This window comes from Microcaecilia unicolor, chromosome 6, assembly GCF_901765095.1.
Source record: "Microcaecilia unicolor chromosome 6, aMicUni1.1, whole genome shotgun sequence".
In the NCBI taxonomy this organism is placed as follows: domain Eukaryota; kingdom Metazoa; phylum Chordata; class Amphibia; order Gymnophiona; family Siphonopidae; genus Microcaecilia; species Microcaecilia unicolor.
In genome coordinates, this window is record NC_044036.1 from 80435569 (window position 1) to 80458435 (window position 22867).

General features: G+C 45.6%; 1 protein-coding gene across 1 annotated transcript in view; it reads right to left on the bottom strand.

Moving 5' to 3' along the window:
* The window catches only part of PLPPR5 (phospholipid phosphatase related 5), a 322161-nt gene that overhangs the window by 162792 nt on the left and 136502 nt on the right, over positions 1 to 22867 (bottom strand). Inside the window, exon 3 of the mRNA XM_030207234.1 lies at positions 22341 to 22529. Coding sequence (XP_030063094.1) covers positions 22341 to 22529 — 189 coding nt within the window. The remainder of the gene's footprint in view (positions 1 to 22340; positions 22530 to 22867) is intronic.

Genomic DNA, 22867 nt, shown 5'->3' on the forward strand with positions numbered 1-22867 from the left:
ATTTACCAGCACACCCCTGATCCCACCCCACCCATATCCAACAATTCTCCCTCTCTTTCCCCTTGCAGCATCTCTCCATTCCTCCACCCCACCTAGCACTACCCTGTCTCACTCCCTCATCCCAACAGTGCTCCTGTCTCTCCTTCTCTCCCTGACCCCTCAAGCCACCTGCCAGCATGCTGCACCTTTTTCCCCTCTCCCTCCAGCCACCCGCTGACATGCTGCAGCTGCACCTTTTCGCCATTATCGTCCTCTCCCACCTCCAAGCACCCGCAGGCATGCCGCAGGCCCTCCCTCCCCTTCCATCCCTTCCGGACATCTGCAGCGGAGCCGCACGCTGCCGCTACACGACTGCTTCCTTCCGGCCGGCCTCACCTTTTCCGATACTCTTTCTGAAGAGGCGAGGTCAGCGCAGATGAAGCACTCATAGCAGCATGCGGACGGCCCCGGTGCCGTGCGGCTCAGCGGAGCTAACACCACTGCCAGACAGGGATGACAGGGGAGGGAGCAGGTCGGGAGGGAACAAAACCTGTGGCGCTGGCGGGTGGCTGGGAGGAGGGAAAGCTGAACTCGCGCTTTTTCATTGGCTGAGTTGCACCATTGCTGGGTGGGCCCAGGCCCATCCAGGCCCACCCGTGGCTATGCCCCTGCTGAGAGGTCATTCTATAAATTCACCACCCTTTCCATGAAGTAGTATTTTCTCAGGTTACTTCTGATTCCTTAATCCTATGCTCCTCGTTCCAGAGCTTTCTTTCAATTGAAAGAGACTCACCTCCTGTGCAATTATGCCACAGAGGTATTTAAACATCTCAATTGTATCTCTCCCAGTGGCGTACCAAGGGGGGGGCGGTGGGGGCTGTCCGCCCCGGGTGCACGCCGCTGGGAGAGATACAATTTAGATGTTTAAATACCTCTGTGGCATAATTGCACAGGAGGTGCACCCGGGGGGGGGGGGGGGGTCTTTCGCCGGGGGGGGGGGGGGTCGCACTGCACCCGGGGGGCAGGACGCATCGGCGATCCGCCCCGGGTGTCAGCCCCCCTAGAAATGCCACTTATCTCTCCTCTCCTGCCTTTCTTCCAAAATATATGTCTGTCCCCACATGCTTTATGACAAAGACCACTGGCCACTTTAGTAGCTGCTCTCTGGACCAACTCCATCCTGTTTATATCTCTTTGAAGGTGTGGTCTCCAGAATTGTACACAATATTCTAAATGAGATCTCATCAGTCTTATACAGGGGCATCATCGCCTCCTTTTTCCTACTGACATTCCTCTCCCTATGCACCCAAGCATCCTTCTAGTTTTTGCTGTCACCTTTTCTACCTGGTTGGCCACCTTAAGATCATCATATATGATCACAACAGTATAAGTGCCTATGTACTTTTATAAAATAGCCACCGAGAACCAGATTCTGTATGTTTCTGTTTAATCAGCATTTGATATACTGCCATTCAAAAATCAAAGCAGTTTACAATAGACAACCAACTTGAGTTGAGAAAGGAACTGCAAATCATCAAATCATCAGTAGGACAGAGAGGCAGAGATGCAAGGAGGAGAGGGAAAAAAATTAAAGAAAGCAAGAGAGACCTGCTGGTGGCTGCAATCTAACACAGGGCCCCTTTTACCAAGCTGCAGCAAAAGGGGGCAGGTGCTGGCATCAGCATGTATTTTACACGCGCAGCGAGGCTTGCCTTCCTGCGGGAAATAGCCATGCGGCAAGTAAAGCACTTGCCACGTGGCCATTTTGGGGGGAGCCCTTACCGCCACCCACTGAGGTAACAGGGCAGTGGGCGGCACTACCCGATTACTGCTGGGTAATTTCCGGCAATACATAAATAAATACATTTTTGTAGCGCCAGAAATGACGACTTGCTAGGGGTAGGAAGTACCATCGGGCTGCTGCGGTAGCCCAGCAGTACTTCCTGTATAACTAACGGTAAGCCCACGATGGGCTTACTGCCGCTTAGTGAAAGGAGTCCACAATTACAGCCCTCGTGGAAAGCCCATTGTGAATTGATGGGCCTTCAAGGTGGCCCTAAATTTTGATATAAGATTGTTCAGACCGGATTAAGGAGGGAACAGAGTTCCAAAAGGAGGATGAAACACAGAAAAATGCAGAGCAGAGCACATAAGTCTTCTAGCAGAAATTTAGACTCGTGACAAGGTGCAAATGCGTGCATATATTCTATGAATGTGTACACTTAGGGCCCTGTTTACTAAGGGATGCAAGCGTTTTTAGTGCAAGCTAAAAATTAGCATGCACTAAAACTAGAGACACCCATAGTTGACTCTAGCATTAATACGCGCTAATTTTTAACATGTGCTAAAAATGGTAGCTTGCCTATAGCGCGGCTAAGTAAACAGGGCCCATAGTTTATAAAATGTGCATATATACAACAACTCCATCCTTCCTGTGCTCAAACTATGCCCCTGAGAATGCCTACTCAGTCTGTATAAAAATAGGCACAACCTTCCTCTATTTCTAATTATTATGCATGTATGCACTGCACAATTTCATAACAGCTATTTTCCATGTTAAAAATGTTTTATAAAATTACCCCCATGAAGGTTAGTTTTATAAGAAGGTACCTAAAAAAATGTCAAAACCATGCCTATTTTATGTCTTTTTTTATAAAAGCAATATGGTATCTAGGGTGCATTCTACACATCCATCATACACATCTATATATATAAAAGGCACTTTGAAGCCTCAAGCCGGAAACTTGAGGCGCCCGAGATATCCGGTTTGGCCTGCAGGCTCCAGTCACTGTAGCTCCGCCCTCGCGTCAAAACACGATGATGTTGAGGGCGGGGCAGCCCTCGCGTCAAAACGCGAACTCGGAACGGAGGCACGGACGGGGTGTATGCAACTCGGGAGGGAGGACGGGGGGGGGGGGGGGATTACCCTGCTAGCGCCCGTTTCATTTTTGCCAGAAACGGGCATTTCTTACTAGTAATTCAATATTTAACAAAATTACCGCCCGGGCCTTGTGGTAGCCGGGCGCTAGCTCCAAATTGGTGCGCTTTGACTGCACGTAGGTGCCTACGCAGCTTGTTGCCAAGAGTGTACACTCTTTACAAGAAGTGTGCACTATTTACTTATAATGACATTTGTATCCTGCATTATCCCAGAGTTCAGATTCAATGTGGCTTACAATCCAGACAATTTAGTACATACATATTATAGTTATAAACCTTCTGATAAAGGAAAAATATTGATTAAATCTTCCATATACGGCAATATAAAACTTTACAAAAACTAAGACTATGTTTACTAAGCTGCGCTGTAGGCACACAAACTTTTTAGCACGCACTAATGATAGAGACACACATAGGAATATAATGGGTGTCTCTCTCATTAGCGCATGCTAAAAATGTGCACCTACAGCGCGGCTTAATAAACAGGGCCCTATGTGTTTGAATTATTTTACAAGGTTGTATTGTGTAACAACCGACAAATTATAAGCAGTTATACAGGATAAAATTTGAAATAGCATTTTGCGTATTAGTGGTTATTCCTGTCTTCCATTATCTTGTCGACAATGTAAACAGAACAAAAGGAGTCCTTGCAGTCACAGAGACACATCAAACGCAGCGAAGGTGACACAAAAGTGGAAGCTAGATGATGTTAAAGACATGCAAGAAGTTTATTAAATCATCCAATGACATGTCCCCGTGATGGATATGTAATTTATTGAAAAAAGACAGGTATCATCATATTCAATATTTGAAAAATACATCCAAAATATACCTTGCTTCTTATATATGAATAGGCTATATCCAGAGCCCAACCCATGACTAAACCCATAATATATCATATCAAAGGTGTACAACATAAATTAATAAGGAAAAAGGTAGCAGACAAGTGTACTTACTGTAAGTCACACCTTTTCTATATCAGCCAAATCAGACACGCTAGTCTACATAATAGTGATAATAAGGTGTACTAACAAGAGGCCCTATTTACTAAACCGAGCTGTAGGTGCGCTAAAAATTAGGACTATATAGGTGTCTCTAGCATTAATGTGTGCTCATTTTTAGCACGTGCTAAAAACACTAGCGCGTCTTAGTAAACAGTTTATTATCCCATTAACTTAAGTAAACACCCTATTCAATGAATATCAACAAATAAATAGCATAATAAAGTGCATAATATTGTGTGAATACTGTTAAAAAATAAATGAGAAAAACATAAAACACCAATAAAAATAATCAAAAAATTATTAATAAAGAAAAGCAAGATTAACATAACACCTTGTGTATCACATATATTTTTGAAAGTGTAGTTTTGTAACTTATGCAATCTACACTTTTTTTTTTAACATAGGGGCCCTTTTACTAAGCCGCGAAGGCGCCTACGTGTGCCCAATGTGCATCCATTTTGAGTTACCACCCAGCTACTGCATGACCCTTGTCACATGTCTGCTACATGCACCGGAAAATATTTTTATTTTCTGGCGTGCAGGCGGTAATCGGGCTGCAATCGGCATTTTACGCATGTAGACCATTACCTCCCAGTTACCGTGTGAGACCTTACCGCTAGGTCAATGGCTGGCAGTAAGGTCTCAGACCCAAAATGGGCGCGCGGTAATTTTCATTTTGCCTCATGAGTTTTCGGTAAAAATTTTTAAAAGGCATTTTTTACAGGTGCACTGAAATATGATTCTGCGTGCGCCCAAAACATGCATCTACACTACCGAAGGCCATTTTTCAGAGCATCTTTGTAAAAGGGCCCCATGCTCTTCACCTTTTAAGTGAGATAGGAAACACTAGCTGGAAAACCTTGGGCCCTGTTTACAAAGGTGCGCTAGTGTTTTTAGCTTTCGCTAACCGTGTAGATGCCCTTAACGTTCCTATGGGCGTCTACACAGTGCCTGCTAAAAATGTTAGCACGTTTGTGAACATGGCCTTTTGCTTGTCAAAAAAAAAATAACTGTTAATTGTATAAAAATCCTAAAGGAATGGTGACAAATCTAGTTCTGCATTAAGACATTAATATTTTCTATAGAAATGTCTGTAATATATATGCTTGAGTAGTTTTGATCACACACCATATTATCTTGGTTTACTTTCACTACATTCCATTTTTTTCACCTCTCTACATCTTTTTAGCTAGTAAATTAATGTTAGTTTGGTTTGTTATTATTTTTGTATATAATATATTCCTGTTTTCCATATGATTTATTAGATAGTGGTTCTTTATTTATTTTTTTACCCATCAGATCAGCATAGGCGCTGACTCCGTGGGTGCTGTGGGTGCTCGAGCACCCCCAATATTTTCAAACCTGCCCTCCTTGCTTTCCTGCTGCTCAGCCAGCGCTTAAAACTAATTTTACCTGACTGAACAGCAGTGAAAGAAGCAGAGTACAGCCGGCTCCGTCTTCACCTTTCTCCTTCCCTCTCAGCTGTGCTCCTGCCCTTGCGTAAACAGGAAATGAGGGCGGGACCACAGCTGAGAGGGAAGGAGAAAGGTGAAGACAGAGCCAGCTATACTCTGCTTCTTTCACTGCCGTTCAGTCAGGTAAAATTAGTTTTAAGAGGTAGGGCAGGGAAGAGGGGAGAAATCGCTGAACATGGGTGCAGGGCAGGGGAGAGAGGAGAGTTGCTGAACATGCATACAGGGGAGGGCAGGGGGCAGGGGACAGAGGAGAGTTGCTGAACATGGATACAGGGGAGGGCAGGGGGCAGGGGAGAGAGGAGAGTTGCTGAACATGGATACAGGGGAGGGCAGGGGACTCTTTGAGCAGAGACTGTCTTTCTTCTATGTTTGTGCAGCGCTGCGTACGCCTTGTAGCACTATAGAAATGCTAAATAATAGTAGTAGTAGGAGGAGGAGGAGGAGAGTTGCTGAACATGGATACAGGGGAGGACAGGGAAGAGAGGAGAGTTGCTGAACATGGATACAGGGGAGGGCAGGGGGCAGGGGAGAGAGGTGAGTTGCTGAACATGGATTCAGGGGAGGGCAGGGGAGAGAGGAGAGTTGCTGAACATGGATACAGAGTACGGCAGGGGAGAGAGGAGAGTTGCTGAACATGGATACAGGGGAGGGCAGGGGGCAGGGGAGAGTTGCTGAACATGGATACAGGGGAGGGCAGGGGGCAGGGGAGAATTGCTGAACATGGATACAGGGGAGGGCAGGGGAGAGAAGAGAGTTGCTGAACATGGATGCAGGGGAGAGAGGAGAGTTGCTGGACATAGATGCAGGAGAGTGCAGGGGAGAGAGGAGAGTTGCTGGAAATGGATGGAGGGGAGAGAGGAGAGTTGCTGGAAATGGACAGGGGAGAGAGGAGAGTTGCTGAACATGGATGGATGGGAGAGCAGGGGAGAGATTAGAGTTGCTGTACATGGATGCAGGGGAGAGAGGAGAGTTGCTGGACATAGATGCAGGAGAGGGCAGGGGAGAGAGGAGAGTTGCTGGAAATGGATGGAGGAAAGAGAGGAGAGTTGCTGGAAATGGATGCAGGAGAGGACAGGGGAGAGAGGAGAGTTGCTGAACATGGATGGATGGGAGAGCAGGGGAGAGATTAGAGTTGCTGTACATGGATGCAGGGGAGGGCAGGAGAAATGCTGGACATGGATGGAGGGGAGGGAAGACAGGAGGAGATGCACATGGATGGAGGGGAGAGAGGAAAAATGCTGGACATGGATGGAGGGGAGGGAAGAGAGGAAGTGAGATGAACATGGATGGAGGGAGAGGAAAAATTGTGGACATAAATGGAGGAGAGGGAAGAGAGAGGAAGGAGTTGCATATGGATGGAGGGGTGTGAAGAAAGAGGAAGGAGATGCATACTGACAGAGATGAGGGAAAGGGAAAAGAGGAGAAAAACTACACATGGATGGAGAAAATAGATGCTGGATGGAAAGAGGGAAGAGAGGGGGCAGATGCTGGATGGAAAGGAGAGAGAGGGGGCAGATACTGGATGGAAAGGGAGGAGAGAGGGGGTAGACGCTGAATGGAAAGGGGGGAAAGTTAAAGATTGAGGAAAGAAGAAACAAGAGACTGGGACCAACACAATTAGAAACAGTAAACGGCCAGACCACAAAGGTAGGAAAAAATGAATTTTATTTTTAGTTTAGGATAAAGTAGTGTGGTAGCTGTGTTAATAAATACAGAAAATGGAAGTAATGTTTACTGGACTAATTTTAATACATTTTTGACTAATGTTTGGAGACCAAACCCTCCTTTCTTGTGTCAGAACAGAATACCATAACAGCAGTATACTGTCCTGACCTGAGGAAAGAGGTTTTGGCCTTTGAAAGCTAATTGAAAAATGTATTTAGTCCACTAAAATGATATCATATTTTCCATTTTTTGTTTTATTTGTATTTGTTAACCTATAGTATAGTGATTGAAATATGTCAGTTTTTTAAATTTGCATCTCTTTATATTTGCATAGAACAGGGGGACTGAGGGGTGGGACTGTTCAGAGAAGAAGTCCTGGCCTATGAGTGGCGCTGCCACTGCCCAGGCGAAGACTGCAGTAGATATAATTTTAAGGTATGGGGGTGGGGGACGCACTGCCTGTAAAAAAAAAAATTTCAGCACCCCCAATCATTTTGAAAAGTTGGCTCCTATGCAGATCAGTATATATACAATTATGTGTTTTTAATCTATGTGTATGCTTTTTTATTTCCTGTTCACTTTTCTAAATGTTGCTCTTCCATTCTAGGTGTATTATACCAGTTGCTATATTTGGAAAGCTAGCATGTTTACAAACATCCATCGGAATGTACTTTGAATGTTTACTCTGTTTATGTATTTTTTCTCCTGTGTCTCATATCTTTTAGCCCCCTGTGGTCTAAATCACTTATCGGTAAAGAGTAGGAGATTAATGTATGCTGCCTGCTGTATCTTATATAAAAATAAATAAATGTGTTTTTTTTAAATTTATATTATATTATGTAAGATCATTTAAGGCTATATTTTAATGTTTTTCTATGTTTTCTTCCGATAAGTGAATTATGATAGTTAATTTACAGATTACATTTCTTATTGTTTACTGTATTTTTCTGCTTTTGCTATTAAACTTCCACAGTATTATTGATGAGCACTTTATTTTATGCTTAGTTAAATTATTATGTTATTAGCGTCATTCTTATAATCACCAATCAGATTAGCGAAAACCAATCCATTTCAGAATTCAATCCATAAGGGTATAATGCATGAAGTTGAAAAATCCACCTTTGCTCTTTGTAGTTTAATAAATTCTGGATCTTTATTAAACTATAAAGAGCAAAGGTGGATTTTTCAACTTCATGCGTTATATCCTTATGGACTGAATTCTGAAATGGATTGGTTTTCGCTAATCTGATTGGTGATTATAAGAATGACGTGGTCCTATCAAAAGCAGTGGGTTTTAATCAGCTGTGGTTTATTTAAAATGCTGGGGCTAATGGAGATTTTCTGGATGGTTTATGCTGTTAAAAATTCTGAAGATCCCCATTCACTCAATATGAAGGATTTATAAATGGGTACACTGTGAGAACATGAATTATGTGTAAAAGTGATTTGATGTAAAGATATACAGTAGCATGTTCATTCATAATATAACAACATCCATGAGCTAAGATAAATATCAGATAAAAACAACTTCTAAATTTTTCATTTTATGTTTAAGAAAATAACCCCTTACCCATACCCCTCTCCCCAAAGTTTAAAACAAAAACGAACAGTGAGTTATAAAAGGCACCCAAATATCCTCCCACTTCAGCAAAGTATGATGCCCACAACCTCTCCATTTCACAAACATACCATAACGTATTCAACCAAGAAATCAAGGATGGAACATGTGTAGACTTCCAATGAGCTGCTAACGTAACCCTAGCAGCAGACATAACATGATGAACCAAGACACCCTGAGATGTGGATAGGCCTGGAGGAGTACCTGGAAATAAGAAAAATTCTGAGGTCCACTTAATAGATTTTGAAAGCCATTTCTGGAGACGATTTTGAACCACCTTCCAAAATGCTCGTACCTTAATACAGGTCCACCAGATATTCTGAGCATACATTGATGTTTTGTGGAAGTTGTTCTGTAAGAGGCCTCTAAGAGAATCATCTGTAGTAAAGTTTGAGCATTATATTGTGCAGTCAAATGCTCCCAGGCCCTGCTGTATTTCAGGTAGGATCTCCTTCTGTGGCCGGGAGGATGAAATACCACTTTTCTTTCTTTAGGAAAAGCCTGGTCAATAGCAAGATGTAAGGATAACTAAAGTTTGGCTGCCAACATCTAGATGCCATTTTTCTCACTGTCCCCGCTCGCATGACATCATTACATGCCAACGTCAAATCAGCACTGAAAGATCAGCGCCAATATTTTAGCGATCCTATAAATGGCATGGAAATTTAGGCGGATTCTATAAATGGTGCAGAAACAGGCTAGGCGTATTCTGTAAAGGGTGTATAAATTTAGCCAGGTTCTATAAATGGTACGGAAGCTGTCGCTAAGCGTAATTCTGTAAACGGCATGCAGCCTTTATAGAATTACACTTAGGGAGAGATTCTATATATAGTGCCTAAAAAACTGGTGCAGAAATCAGTGCCGACCAAGTATATTCTATAATAGAATATGCTTAGTTGATATCTCAGTGCCTATACTACGTGCCTCTATTTACACCAACAAAAATGTGACGCACTGGGCCATATTATATACATGCGTAAATATCAGAACGGCCAAGAAACACTCATTTCCTCACCTATAATCATGCCCCTTTTTGCCTGTGCACATTAGAAATTAGGTGCACTGCATTACAGAATGAGCTTAGTGAATTGTGCACATAAATTCTAATTATTGCCAATTAGTGCTCATTATTGCTTGTTAAGAGCTGTTATCAATGGGGATTAGCTTGTTAAGCCAATGAAGTTATGCACGTTGTTATAGAATACACTTGGATTTCAGCGCAGATCTCTAGGTGTGCTATATAGAATCCAGGGGTTAGCGGCTATTTTTTCATGCTGATATTTTGGCAACTTTTATAGAATCTAGTCCATTATGTGTAGAGTTAAGGAGATGGAAATGTTCACTGTAAGAGTAAAGAATCACATAAAACAGTTGAAGAGGATCTGGACTCCATTGATGTATATCCAGAGAGGTCAACTGATGGAGACTTTACGATGAGAATCTAAGAAGTGGTAATCAATAAGGGGCCCTTTTACTAAAAGTTTGCCACATGGCAACCCGGAACTACCTCTGGCCCAACATGGGTGCCGGCGGTAGTTCATCCCCCAGCACACGGCATTTCCAGCGCTAGCAGAAATATTTCAAAAATATTTCTGAAGGGGGTTACCTGGCGGTAATCAGGCAGTTCCGCGTGCTGCCCGGTTACCTCTGTGTTAGTGTGGGAGCCCTTAGTGCCACCTCAATAGATGGTGGTAAGTGCTCCCCCAGAAATGGCCACGTAGCAAGTGTGAACTTACTGCATGGCCATTTCTTTTTCTTTTAGCCTTTTTACCTACTGCAGTAAAAGGGGCCCTGGCGCATGGCAAAAATGGCCACCGCAACTAGCACAGGGACCCATTTAGTAAAAGGGCTCCTAAGTAGATTAAGCTGGCCAACAGATAGATAGATGTTTCCTACTGAACAGGAATACATTTTGAACAATGTTAAAAATGCACATCACTGTGTGACTGTGGGTGTTCAGTTAACGCTGTATTGTCTATGAAAATGTTAATATAGAGTTTTTTAAAAGGATATTTAGAAGCATCTACATTTGGCAATAGCAACATTTACAAGTGTAGATTACATAAACATATAAATGGCAATTTCAGAAAGCTGCTATCTACATACACAGATGCTCCAAAGAACAGAGATTTCAAGGATCATGGTTGGTGGACTGAAAAATTGTGTGTGTGGTTTCATTTTACTATGGGAATAAACATAGGCTTAAAATATTCCCACCTGCTCCAAGGCATGCATGAGTGCCAGCTACTTGCTCATATAGCCCTGGTCTCCACTGCTGATTGAGGGGGTGACTGTGCTACTCTGTAGTGTCTAACACTATCTCAACCATTCATTAAAAAGAGTTCTTTCACTTAGCTCCTTAATTGGCCCTTTCTTGTATGAGCAGCTTTGTGAAATCCAGCACATACACATGTAAGCACCAGCATTTCCAGGTGTCATTACCAATGCTTATATGTGTAAATACCCAGGTGATGTCGCTCTGTCTGAACATGATTTTTCTCTGAAATTTATCTTCCAGTTGTTTGTGCAAAAGGCTTCATGATTGGCAGGGAATTATGAACATCACAACCTGGATTTTCTCATTCCTACCTCAACGTTCTAGGAAAAACAGGGCTCTATGTGTATTAAAATGTTTGCTTGCTTATTTGCATCCTCTTTGCAACAGGGAGGGTAATTTTATAGCATACTGCTTAACTTATGCATCATATGCATGTTACCACAATTTTCAAACAGAAAGTGTGGACATACTGTGCGTTGACAATTATCCCTCAGAATATACCCACACATAGTTATATCTGCTTTAATCTATGGTCATTGAGGATGGACAAAGTAAGCCCTCAGGTGGGTAAAAAAAACCAAAACGTATAGAAAGGGATAAGAAAGGCAACATCTGGAAAGCTGTGTATGCTAACGCCCACAGTATGGCAAATAAAATTCTGTTATAGAAACTGCATGGAAGAGGCTGACTTTAAGAGTCATGATTGGGATATAGTTATGCTGGGATATAATCTATTCAGAAACCGCAGGATAGGAAAAAATGAATGTGTGGTTTCTATCTCAAAAATAATATTGATGTTTCAAAACCTTTTTCAGTAGTAATTCACGGTGGCTTACATTCAGGTACACTACACATTTCCCCGTCCCTACAGAGCTTACAGTCTAACCTCCCCTGTTTACTAAGCTACGCTATTGGCTGCAGCGTGACAGTGCTGACACAGTCCACTTAAAGTGAATGGGCTGTGTCGGCATTAGTGCACAACAACTGCAAGTGCAGCTTAGTAATCAGGGGGCTAAGTTAGCACCTAAGGCAATGGAGGGTTAAATAACTTGCCCCAAGAGTAACAGCAGCAGAATTTGAACTAGGCTTATCTGGTTGTAAGGCTGGAGCTCTAACCAGTACGCTATTCCTTCACTCAAGACACAGACTGAGGAAAGGCTGTAAGAAATTTTTTCTGCCTCTGAATATCCTTTGGGCACTGTCATGCTCACCACTGTAAAGTGAAAACAGTTTGGCACCAGCCAAGACACTACCTCAAGCAGTCCATCTCTCCAACATTAGTAGTTATGAGTTAAAGAGACTGCTGGGAAAGGTCACTGTGAGGAATAAGATTGCCATAAAAGAACTACAGAGGTCGCTTATTTAGACTGGGGAAATGTTGAACCATTTCAAGATTATGTCACAAACATGGCCTGTAGAGGAGAGTGGCAAGAAATCTATATCACATGCTGCATAGTTTGCAAAGAAACCCTTAGGGGAACTTGCACGGGTGTGGGAGAAGGTTCTAGTCTCATGAGACCAAAGTAGATTTTTTTTTCTCAGTACTACGAAATATGTGCAGCATAAAACAAAAACACAGCAGATCACCCTGCCAGCACCATCCCTACAGTAAAATAGGTGGTGACACCATTAAGTTATGGGGATGCTTTGCATCAGTAGAGACAGGGAGGTCTGTGAAGATGGATAGAAAGATGGATGGTGAAAAATATTGGTAGATCCTGAAAGGAAATCTATTCACATCTGCCATCGTTTAGTTTATATAATTTTCTGAACCACATTTCAAATATAGGTAGATGAAAGTGGCTTACAATTTCTATCCAAACAGGCAATGAGAATAGGAGGAACAATTCTATGTGGCACCCTACCGCAAGGATCAAAAACCTGCTAAAGAAAAGTCTTCAAGCCAACTATAAACTTCAGAAATATATATTTCTGTCTCAAATGGAAAGCAAAACACTACAAAGAATTGAAGGTAGAAATGCTAATGCAGAATTATGGGAAAACTCTAGGTGAGCCTTAGATGGAGGTGGAATACAAAAGAGACTGGCTTGGGATGAACAAAGAGTCCCAGCAGGAGAACAGGGAATCAGACAGTCCCCTAGATAGTTAGGTTGGTCTTCAATCAATGCATGATGACCTTAGACAGTAGGACAATGATTCTAAACACAAAGCAAAAACAGAAATGGAATATCTGAGCAAGAAAACAGTAACTGTCCTCAAATGACCCCAGTCAGAGCCAAGATGTGAATCAAGGGAGAAAAACTGTGGCAAGACTTGAAGATTGCCAAGAGCATGGACAAAAACTGCACCATCTTTGGTGCAAGGTTAGTAGGCAGTTATCCCAAATGATTCACAGCTGTTACTGCTACAGAAGGAGCTTCCACCAAATACTGAATCAAGGGGAGAGAAGAATTATGCAAATTTAGATGTATTCTAAAAAGTATGCCTAGATGTATTTTTTTTTCAGTGCTGATTTTTGAGGCATGATATACAGAATCTAGTCCTAAGCGCTAATATTCAGAGGAAATAACCGGCTATCTCATGCTGAATATTAGCTGATCCGCAGAGGTGGTTTGCAGCATGGCATCAGGAGCTGGTGAGCTGGGGGAGGAGGAATTGGATGCCGAGGTGTCCCTGTACGCGAGTGATTCGATCAAGGGGAGCCCGGTGATGGTGAGTAGGGAAAGGGTGGAAATGTTGACGAGCAGCAGGAGAGCTAACGAGGTGACTCTGTCTGCTTTAGCAGTAGCTGCAGCCGGGGGAACAGGACGAAAGAGGCAGGAGAAGACTAAGCATACCAGCTCGGGCAAGTGGGGGGTGGGGGGGGTGGAAAGCTGCAGGGGTCAGGGAGGTCGGGAAGCGAGGATTGGCAGAGGAGTGCTGTTAGAGTGCTAGGTGTGGCAGAAGAAATTATGACCCAGCCTGAGGACAGAGAGAGAGAATTGGTGAGGGTTTCTTCGCCGCCCGCAGGGGCCTGTGGATGGTAGGGGGGACGAGGGGGACGAAGGGGCAGGTTGTACCTCAGCACCACTAAATACCAGGGGCCATACGGCAGAGGGTGGGGCAATGATGGAAGGCACCTCGCCAGCTGCGGGGCCCCTACAAGGGGGCTACGGGGGTGTTTTTCAGGGGGGAGTAAGTGGTTCCCCGATTTCATGGGGCCCCTATCAGTGGGGTGCTTGGCCCCCAATGGGGTTGCCCCCATGGGCAGCATCAGCAGCTCTCCTGTGGGCCTCCATGTGATCGGGCGTGCAACCACAGGCAGACTTGGGATGGGCGGGCCCAGGGGACTGCAGGGGGGTGCTCCGTGAAACAGGGTGGGGCACAGGAGGGGCTGGTTCTGCTGCTTCTCCTTTGGTGTCTTTGCAGGTGTGGAGCGAGATGGCCAGTGCAGGGCCGGGAGCAGGGGCTGCGGGTCAGGAGGATCAGGAGGCTGAACGCCCCTCGACGTCTACAGCGCGGGGACACGGCGATAGGAGGATGGCAGGTCGAGAGCGAGCCTTGCTGAGCACAGATGAGGACACACAGCATGCAGGAATGTCGGGGCAGGGCCCTGTGACAGAGTCGGCGATGGCTCAGCCAGGTGCTAGTACATCAGGAGCCGGTACGCGATTGTCCTCAACCGGAGGGCGGGGTAAGAGCGCGAGGCACAAGCGGAAGGGGAAGCGGGGGAGGGCTCTTCCTCGTCTTCTGTTTCTTCCTCTTCCTCTTTTACCTCCTCCTCCTCCTCTTCTCAAGGCAGGGGCGGTGCGCAGAGGGTGGACATGGCTAGGGGCGCAGGGGAGGAATCACGGGGACCGCCGGCCTTAGTGGCACTGTCGGAACTTTGGGAGCAGGTGCCATGCGCACGGCGGAGGAGGATTAGGCAGCGGAAGTGCATCAATATTTTTCATTTGCTGGAGGGCAGGGGGCAACAGAAGAGGCCAAAGCACAACAAACACCGGGCTGAGGGCCCGCGGGAGCGCAAAGTCCCCAAAACGGTGGTCAATTGGATGTGATCCTTATTGCGCATGGCCAGCGTATGGGGATGGTGTGACCAGGGTCAGTACAGCCCGTTGTTGGCGTACGCAGATTCAGTTTTGGACGTCATTCAGCACTTCGGGGGATGGGCGTGGCTGAACTATGACGAAGCCTTCCAGGACAAGATGGAGGAGAACCTGTATATGACATGGGGGACACAAGACATCAATCTGTGGCTGGTTCATATGGCACCTCAGCCAATGGCGGTGGGGGGGCTAGGAAGAGGGGGGTTGGCCACTCCATCTGCAGGTCAGTCCTTTCGAGTTGGGGGAAAGGGGGAGGGCGGTGCTGCGGGTGACGGATTCAGCCCAGCATCAGAGGTATGCTGGTGGTTTAACAGGGCAACGTGTCCATTCCCAGACTGTAAGTTCTGCCATGCTTGTGCTGTGTGCAGTCAAGGCCACGCCGATGTCAAATGTCCGAAGAAGGGGGCAGGGGGGGATGCCCGCTGGAAAACAGTAGTTGGTTGGCAAGAGCGCCCACGCCGGTGAGTGTTGGTGCGATGCTGCCGTGGCTCCGTCAATACCCGGTAAAAGGGTCGGCGGAGGTTCTGGAGGGGGTTTTACAGAGAGATTTCTGATTTCATATCAGGGGAGGGTGGTCACTAATTGGGTCAGAAATTTGGTGTCGGCTACGTGGCTACTGGAGGTGGTGCGGAAGAAGTTGGCGGAGGAAATATGGTTGGGCCAGGATTGCTGGTCCGTTTGTCAGGCAGCCCTTTTTGCCGTTCATGCTCTCCCCGTTGGCGATAATCCCAAAGAGGGCACCTGGGCAGTACCGCCTGATTCACAATCTTTCCTACCCGCTGGGCGGTTCCGTGAATGTGGGTATCCCAAAGGAATGTTGCTCGGTGCAATACACTTCATTCGATTGTGCGGTGGGTTTGGTGCGGCAGTGTGGTAGGGGAGCGTTGTTGGTGAAGGTAGATATCGAGGCTGCCTTCCGTCTGTTACCGGTACACCCGTCAGCGTTCCCGTTGCTAGGTTTTCAGTTTGAAGGGTCCTTTTATTTCGATCGTTGTTTGCTGATGGGTTGTGCAGTCTCCTGTGATCATTTCAAGCATTTAGCTCCTTTGTGCATTGAGTGACCGCGCAGAAAACGGGATTAGACACGTTGGTGCACTATCTCAATGATTTCCTGTTCGTGGGAGCCTGCGATGGGGCCGATTGCGGGCGGTTGCTGGATATTTTTATGGAAGTTGCCGCGGAATTTGACATTCCGCTGGCCTCAGATAAAATCGAGGGTCTGGCGGTAGTCCTGACTTTCCTGGGTATCGAGATCAACACCGAGCAGATGGTAACCCGGTTGCCGCAAGAGAAGGTAGGGCAGCTGGCTGAGCAAATTATGGCCATCATGCAGGCCAAGAAGGCCACGTTAAGTGCTGTCCAGTCCTTGTTGGAGAGTCTTAATTTTGCATGTCGGGTCCTCCTGTTGGGGCGGGCATTTTCCCGGTGTCTAGGGGCAGCGACATCGGGGGCACGGCAGCCGCATCACCATGTGCGACTCCCCACAGGGGTGCGCAGGGATCTCCGAATGTGGCTATAATTCTTGTTGCCATTCAATGGCACATTAGCAGTTCAGAGTGAGGAGGTGTCCAATGTGGACTTGGAGCTGTGGACTGATGTAGCCGGGGGTATAAAAGTATTTTGGTGTGGTGCGATAATCAAGGGGTAGTGGAGGTGGTGAACAGGCAGTCAGCACGTTGTCTGCTGGTGAACTCCTTGATGAGGGAATTGGTGCTGCGTTGTTTGCAGTTGAACGTGCACCTGTGAGACAGATATGTCCCAGGGCGGGCGAATCGCGTGGCTGACATGCTGTCTCGCTTTCAATTTCAGACTTTCCGGGCCCTGGCACCAGAGGCGGATGCCGAGGGACAGCAGATGCCGGAGTGGCTTTTGCAACTAGGAGACCGGAGGTCTGGAAGATGCTGAGGGCCTCGGTGGCGCCGACTACTTGGGCAGCGTACGTATGCGGGTATGACAGAGTGGCAGGCTTTCTCAGGAGTGAGGGCTGGGCAGTGGGGCGGGCGTCCGACAAGCTTTTTGCTGCATATGTCACAACGGCCAAGGCGCAGGGCTGCTCTCGCAGCGCTGTCCAGCGGAATTTAGCGGGTTTTGCATTTTTCTCTAAGGCTTTTGGATGGGGTATGCCCTGCAGCCGTTTCTTGGTTTGCAGCACCTTAAAAGGTTGGGGTAGGGCATCGCCGCAAGTAGCGGACGAGCGACGACCAATTACACACAGCTTCTGGTGCAATTGCTGCAGGCAGCAGGGAGGGTGACTGTTTGCTTTTGAGGCAAAGCTCTTTCGAGAGGCCTTTGCGCTGGCATTCTACGGGGCGTTTCGGGTAGGGGAGTTGGTGGAGCAGTGTAGGGCGATGTCGGTGTCTTCAGGGCTGCTGCGCGAGAATGTGTGCATACAGGGCAGAGTACTGCGCATCAAATTGTTGCGGTCTAAGACTGACCAGAGAGGGGTGGGGAGTACGATAGTGCTGAGGGGGGTCCCGGGCTTGGACTCATGTCCTGTTTCCTTGCTCTAAGTCTATCTGGAGGTCCGCCCCGGGGGCCCGTCTTCTCTATTAGTGCATGCGGATGGCTCAGTGTTAACGAGATATCAATTTGCGGCAATACTTCGCCACTGTCTCGAGGGCATAGGGGGAAGACCCGAGTCAATTTGGCACGCATTCATTCCACATTGGGGTGGCTACAAGTGCTAGTCAGGCTGGATTGGAGGCGGAGGCCATTCGAAGCATTGGCAGATGATCTACAGGGGCCTATCGGGAGTATATTATGCCTTAGTGAGGGGACGGGGGGGGGGGGGGGGGGGGGGCGGGCGCAGACTTCGTGTTGCCTTGAGCTGTCTGTTCTGGCTTGCCTTGCTTTACAGTGTCTGCCTTTTGTTGGGGTCTTTTGAGGGGGCATAAGACTAGCATTGATCGCCCATTGTTGTAGTTGGCCCTCCCCTTTTAGATGCTGGAGTTGCAGCATATGCCATATGGATTGTGGGACATTCCTTTATCCAATGGGCTGGCGTCAGGGCGGTGCAGCGGCCAGGAGGGATTCACCTCGGACTAGCACAGCGAGGGATCCGAATATCTTGGCGGGGATAGCACGGCGTGCAGTGGTGTCAGCTCCTGCAGTTGCTATATCAGTTGGGCAGCAGACCCCGGCACCCCCAGATGCTGCTCATTCATTTGGGGGGCAACGACGTAGATGGTTGGATGGGCAAGAGGCTCATTGACACCATGCAGGAGGACTTGCATTTGGTAATGGACTGGTTTCCCCAGGCCAAGGTGGCCTGGTCGGATATTATACGCAGGCTGGCCTGCCTCCTGTCGCACAAGTGGCGACGGAGCTTAAGTAAGGTAAATTGACAGGTGGGTGTTTGGGTCATGGCAAGGAGGGGAATCCAGATTAAGCACAGTTGGGTTGACACTATGTGTATGGGGCTATTCACAAGGGACCGGGTGCATTTGTCAGATGTGGGTTTGGATTTGTTTCTGCATGATATTCAAAAATGTTTAGAGCGCATTTTTGAGACAGGGCCCAGGTAGGCCGCAGCTTTTGGGGGGGAGGAGGGTCTTTGCAGGTGCAAGGCCCTCCCCCTGTGGCAAAAAACAAACCCCGAGCTACGGAGAGTGGACTCAAGGAGTCTGAGCCAGGGCTGGACAGGCGGGTAGGTTGACCCGGAAATTGTGTGGAGGTCCACACAGATCGGGCACTTGCTGTGAAGGCGGAGCCCGGAAGATGGCGACCAGAAGCAGAAGTGCTGCTTTGCTAACATGGTGAGCGGCGGGGGGAGGGGGGGTCGACTGCGGAGGTTATGCCTGGACACTTGTAGCTCGGGGGGGGGGGGGGGGTGGCTATTCGGTTATATTGTTAAAGTTGGATTGTTAATAATAAAGCAAGCTGCGGCCTATGGTTATCCCACCTTGGTGTAAAGAGAGTTATTGGTGATGGGAAAGGTGGGGAGGAAAGGGGAGAAAAAGGGGGGAGGGGCATGAGGGGTCGAACAGGTCCCGGCTCCAAGGTTTAAGAATCCAGGGGAAGGTACATACTTTTCTGCATGTTACTATTCTATAAGAGAAAATTTCTGCACATAAATGACTAGAATACTTCAATTTTTGCATGTTTCTGATTCGTAAACTAAGCAGCTCCTCATGGAATTACCTCCATATGGCACAAAAGGCCTTTTTGCATCAGCCACTAAGCTTTACAGACGCAAATGTGTGCCCAACCTGGTGCTAAGGTGGATGTATAGTTTAGTGATCTTTATTATGTCTGCCTCTGAGACAGATCTAGAGAGATGAGGATCAAGCTGGGTGAAGGAAAACTATCACAAATTCTGAGAGCCCCTGAAATGAAGGAATTTACTAAGAGATGGTACTCAAAATGACAAAATGGTTATTCTATTCTTCTTCAGTTGAGGGACCAAACCATAAAAAGATTTAAAAATTAAAACTACAGTCTGATTAAATATATAATAAATCATACAAAATTATAAAATATAGCAAAATCATGGGTTCTATAGCAATTGTGATAACATTTTGACTATATTCACACAGGCTGCAATAAGAAGTAAGTAGAGGGAAAGGAAAAAAAAAACAATCATGTTCTTGAATCCAAATAAGGACTTTTGTCAAACAAAATCCTTTGCTGAAAAGAAAATACACACCAATCTTAGTTATGTCTCAACACTGTCTCTTTGGTGATAAAAAGCATTAGATATAATAAAATCTCCTCATGCTCTGGGTGTCAAGGCAATGATTTTAACTCACCAACATTGTGTATTTGCCTTTGAAAAGTTTAATACTGACAAGGAGAAAATAAGGTCAGTAGTAGACAATAGCACTGGCTGACCAAAGGATGACTCCATTTTGAAATTCTGCCATACAACAAAATGGCAGCTTCAGGTGGGCTGGTCCAATTTGTTCTATGGGAGAATTTCATAATGGCACCATCGTTATCTACTACTGCACTGGTTGGGCAGGATAATGGGGAAGACTCTTGCCTCATAAAAATGGTAGACATTTAGGTAAGCTTTGGGGGGGGGGGGGGCCTAGGTAACCAGATTAGGGCACAGAAGGGGGTTTTCTAAAGACAGAGGTGAGGGGGGGTTGGGGGGGTTAGAATAAGGATGAAATGCTATTCATTTTTTTCTTTTTTTTTTTAATGAAAATTTAAACAAAACAAGAAATTGTTTCCCCTCCATCCCTAAAACACCCTAAAGTTTATATGGTGAGGGAATAAAGATCAATGGCTATGTGTAATTCTTTCTATAGTTTTGTGATGCTAGCTTCACTTCCAGGTAACCGAAGAAAAAAAATACCCTGATCTTCCAGTCCTCTCCCTTCCCCTTTCCCTTCATGGAAAATCACATCAACCTACCCAGCTGGTGCATGTGTATTAGAAGCCCTAAGCTAACCTCAACCTTCCGCCCCATCAATTAATCTTAAGGTCTGCAGATTTCTGTCTCCCTCTCCCCCTGGAATTTTGACAATCAACAATTATGATCACCTAATAGCAGCACGTCAAAAATGATCTTGTACAAAAACATAAGTGCTAAAATTACACACAGACTTCTGATTATGTGGCCATCAGAACATAAGGCCTTGCTTTGACTACAGATGCTCTGTGTTCCCCCTCCTCCCACACACACCAGAGGCTCATACCCTAGGCAGATGTCTAGTCTGGCTAATGGTTACGTCAGCTCTGAAACCTGTAAACCTCCTTTTGATATGTATTTTCACAAGGAAACTAGGTAAGAGTCTACAGCAGGCTGAATGCCCAGCCTTTTCTGATCCAAACATGAATTAAGTAAATGAGAGATACATCCTTCATATTAGACATATTTTAAAAAGAAGATTTCAGTGTATTTGAATATCCTTTGAGGCCTCTGTCAGTTTCATTACTGCAAAGTGGGAACAGTTTGGATGAGGAATGCATATGGCAGATGCACAAAAAGGGCTACCAGGATAATGATTACTGCTCAAAGATTTCAAATCTGTACTGGAGATGGACAGCCAGAAAACTTTTGTTTTGTGTCATTTCCCGTGTCATCTAGGAACATTTATATATTGTTTAACCCCCCCCCCCCCCCCGCTTTTGTCACAGCAAATGATAATAACAATTTTCTGGCCTCTCCCCATATGCCCCTGGAGCTACCACAATACATAGGGTGACAGGTTGAGGCTGTCATATTGGGTGCAGCCATGGCCATAATTAGGAGTGAGCAGGCACTGCTCCTGCCCCAATGGACCTCCATTGGACCACCAGGGCCTGGGGAGGGGGTATCATTGCCAAACCTGTCATTGGCAAATGAAACCCTACCCATTTAATTTCCCAATGACAGGAAATGTCAACAACAATTACTCTGTTGACTTCCCTTCCCTATTCTGTACTAATTCAACAACCTTCAGTGCCTGTTACCATGTGTCCAATATAAGCACATGTATTTTTCTGTGAAACTGTGGCTTGTAATCTGCTGAATTGCCTTTCTGTACATTGAAGCTCCCTCTCTAGGCCCACCAATAGTATTGATAGTTAATTGTGCATACACAACATGCACCAAGGGAGGGAGCTAGATAGCTGGCATAATGAGTTGGATTTGGAGAATTGGGGAAACATGGGGGTAGGGGCTAAGAGAAGATTATTCCAAAGAGGGAGGGGAAATGAACAAAACAGGGCATGCTCTCCTTTATTGAGTAATGAATCTACAAAACAACCCCCTCCCTCTCAAAAAAAAGCAGACCTTATCTGAATAAAAATTATACCAAAAACACTCAAGAGGATATGATTATTATGATATGTTATTATTTTTGTTTTGTTCTTTTTTTTTTTCTTAGTTTAAGACAACAAAGACAGTTTAAAATAGGAAGGGGGTTCAGGCTGGGGTTTTCACATTATGCTTTTATTCTAGGAACTACTGCACAGTTTTTGTTCATAGGGATAATTAACCATAAAGTTGGTGTTCTAGGGTTGTTTGGAAATGCAACAGATGCATGTAAGAACAAGTCTGTCTATTCAATTTGTTTTTCCATTGTTCCACAATCAAATCCAATAAAAGACAAATACAACATATGCTGTGAAACATCCTCACAGGGCCCAACATATCTCAAAAAGACTATGTGCAGATCCTAAGGTTGGAGGGGACACATTATTTCCATTTGATATCCATTTCCTAAACCATAACTTACCATCATGATGTATGGCTCCCTGCTGTGTATATTTGAGCATCTCTTCTTGAAAAAAAAGTTTATTCACAAACAAAAAACTATCAAATCTATTACACAAGCCACAAATATTCCCTGCAAGATCAAACATGCATTTCTGTAGATTGGAATTCAGAAGCTTAAAACACCTTACCACAAGCACAGGGACCCCTGCAACCAGAGAGAAGAGAAGCGTTGGTGGGATGTCACTGCTCTCATCAGGTCCAGGGTAGGGTTTGCTGTACGAACTATCGTAGCAGAAAAAGCCTTGGACATTCACAGTGAACGTATCCGTGTACTCGAAGTAATAAGCCAGCATTACAGTCCCTGCCATTATCACCATCTGGAAATAAAGCATGATCGTGAGAGGAAACAGAAAAGTCATTTAATAAAGATCCACGCATGAAAGGCACAAGAGTCTAGAAGCTGGTGTCGGCTGCTGCTGCTCCTGTCCCTGCCTTCAGGGTTGATTCATGGCAAACATTCTTCCTAGCAAAAACATTGAACCCTTTGCTAATTAATTAATTAATTGATTGATTTCTGTCATCGCTGAGTAAGACACCGTCGCTGAATAAAAACTAGAAAACTTATATTAAAAATGATTGTCTGTTGGATCCGCTGGCAGAGTTAGATCAGATGCCCACACATAGTTAATTGCTTTCAATGAAAATAACTGACGTC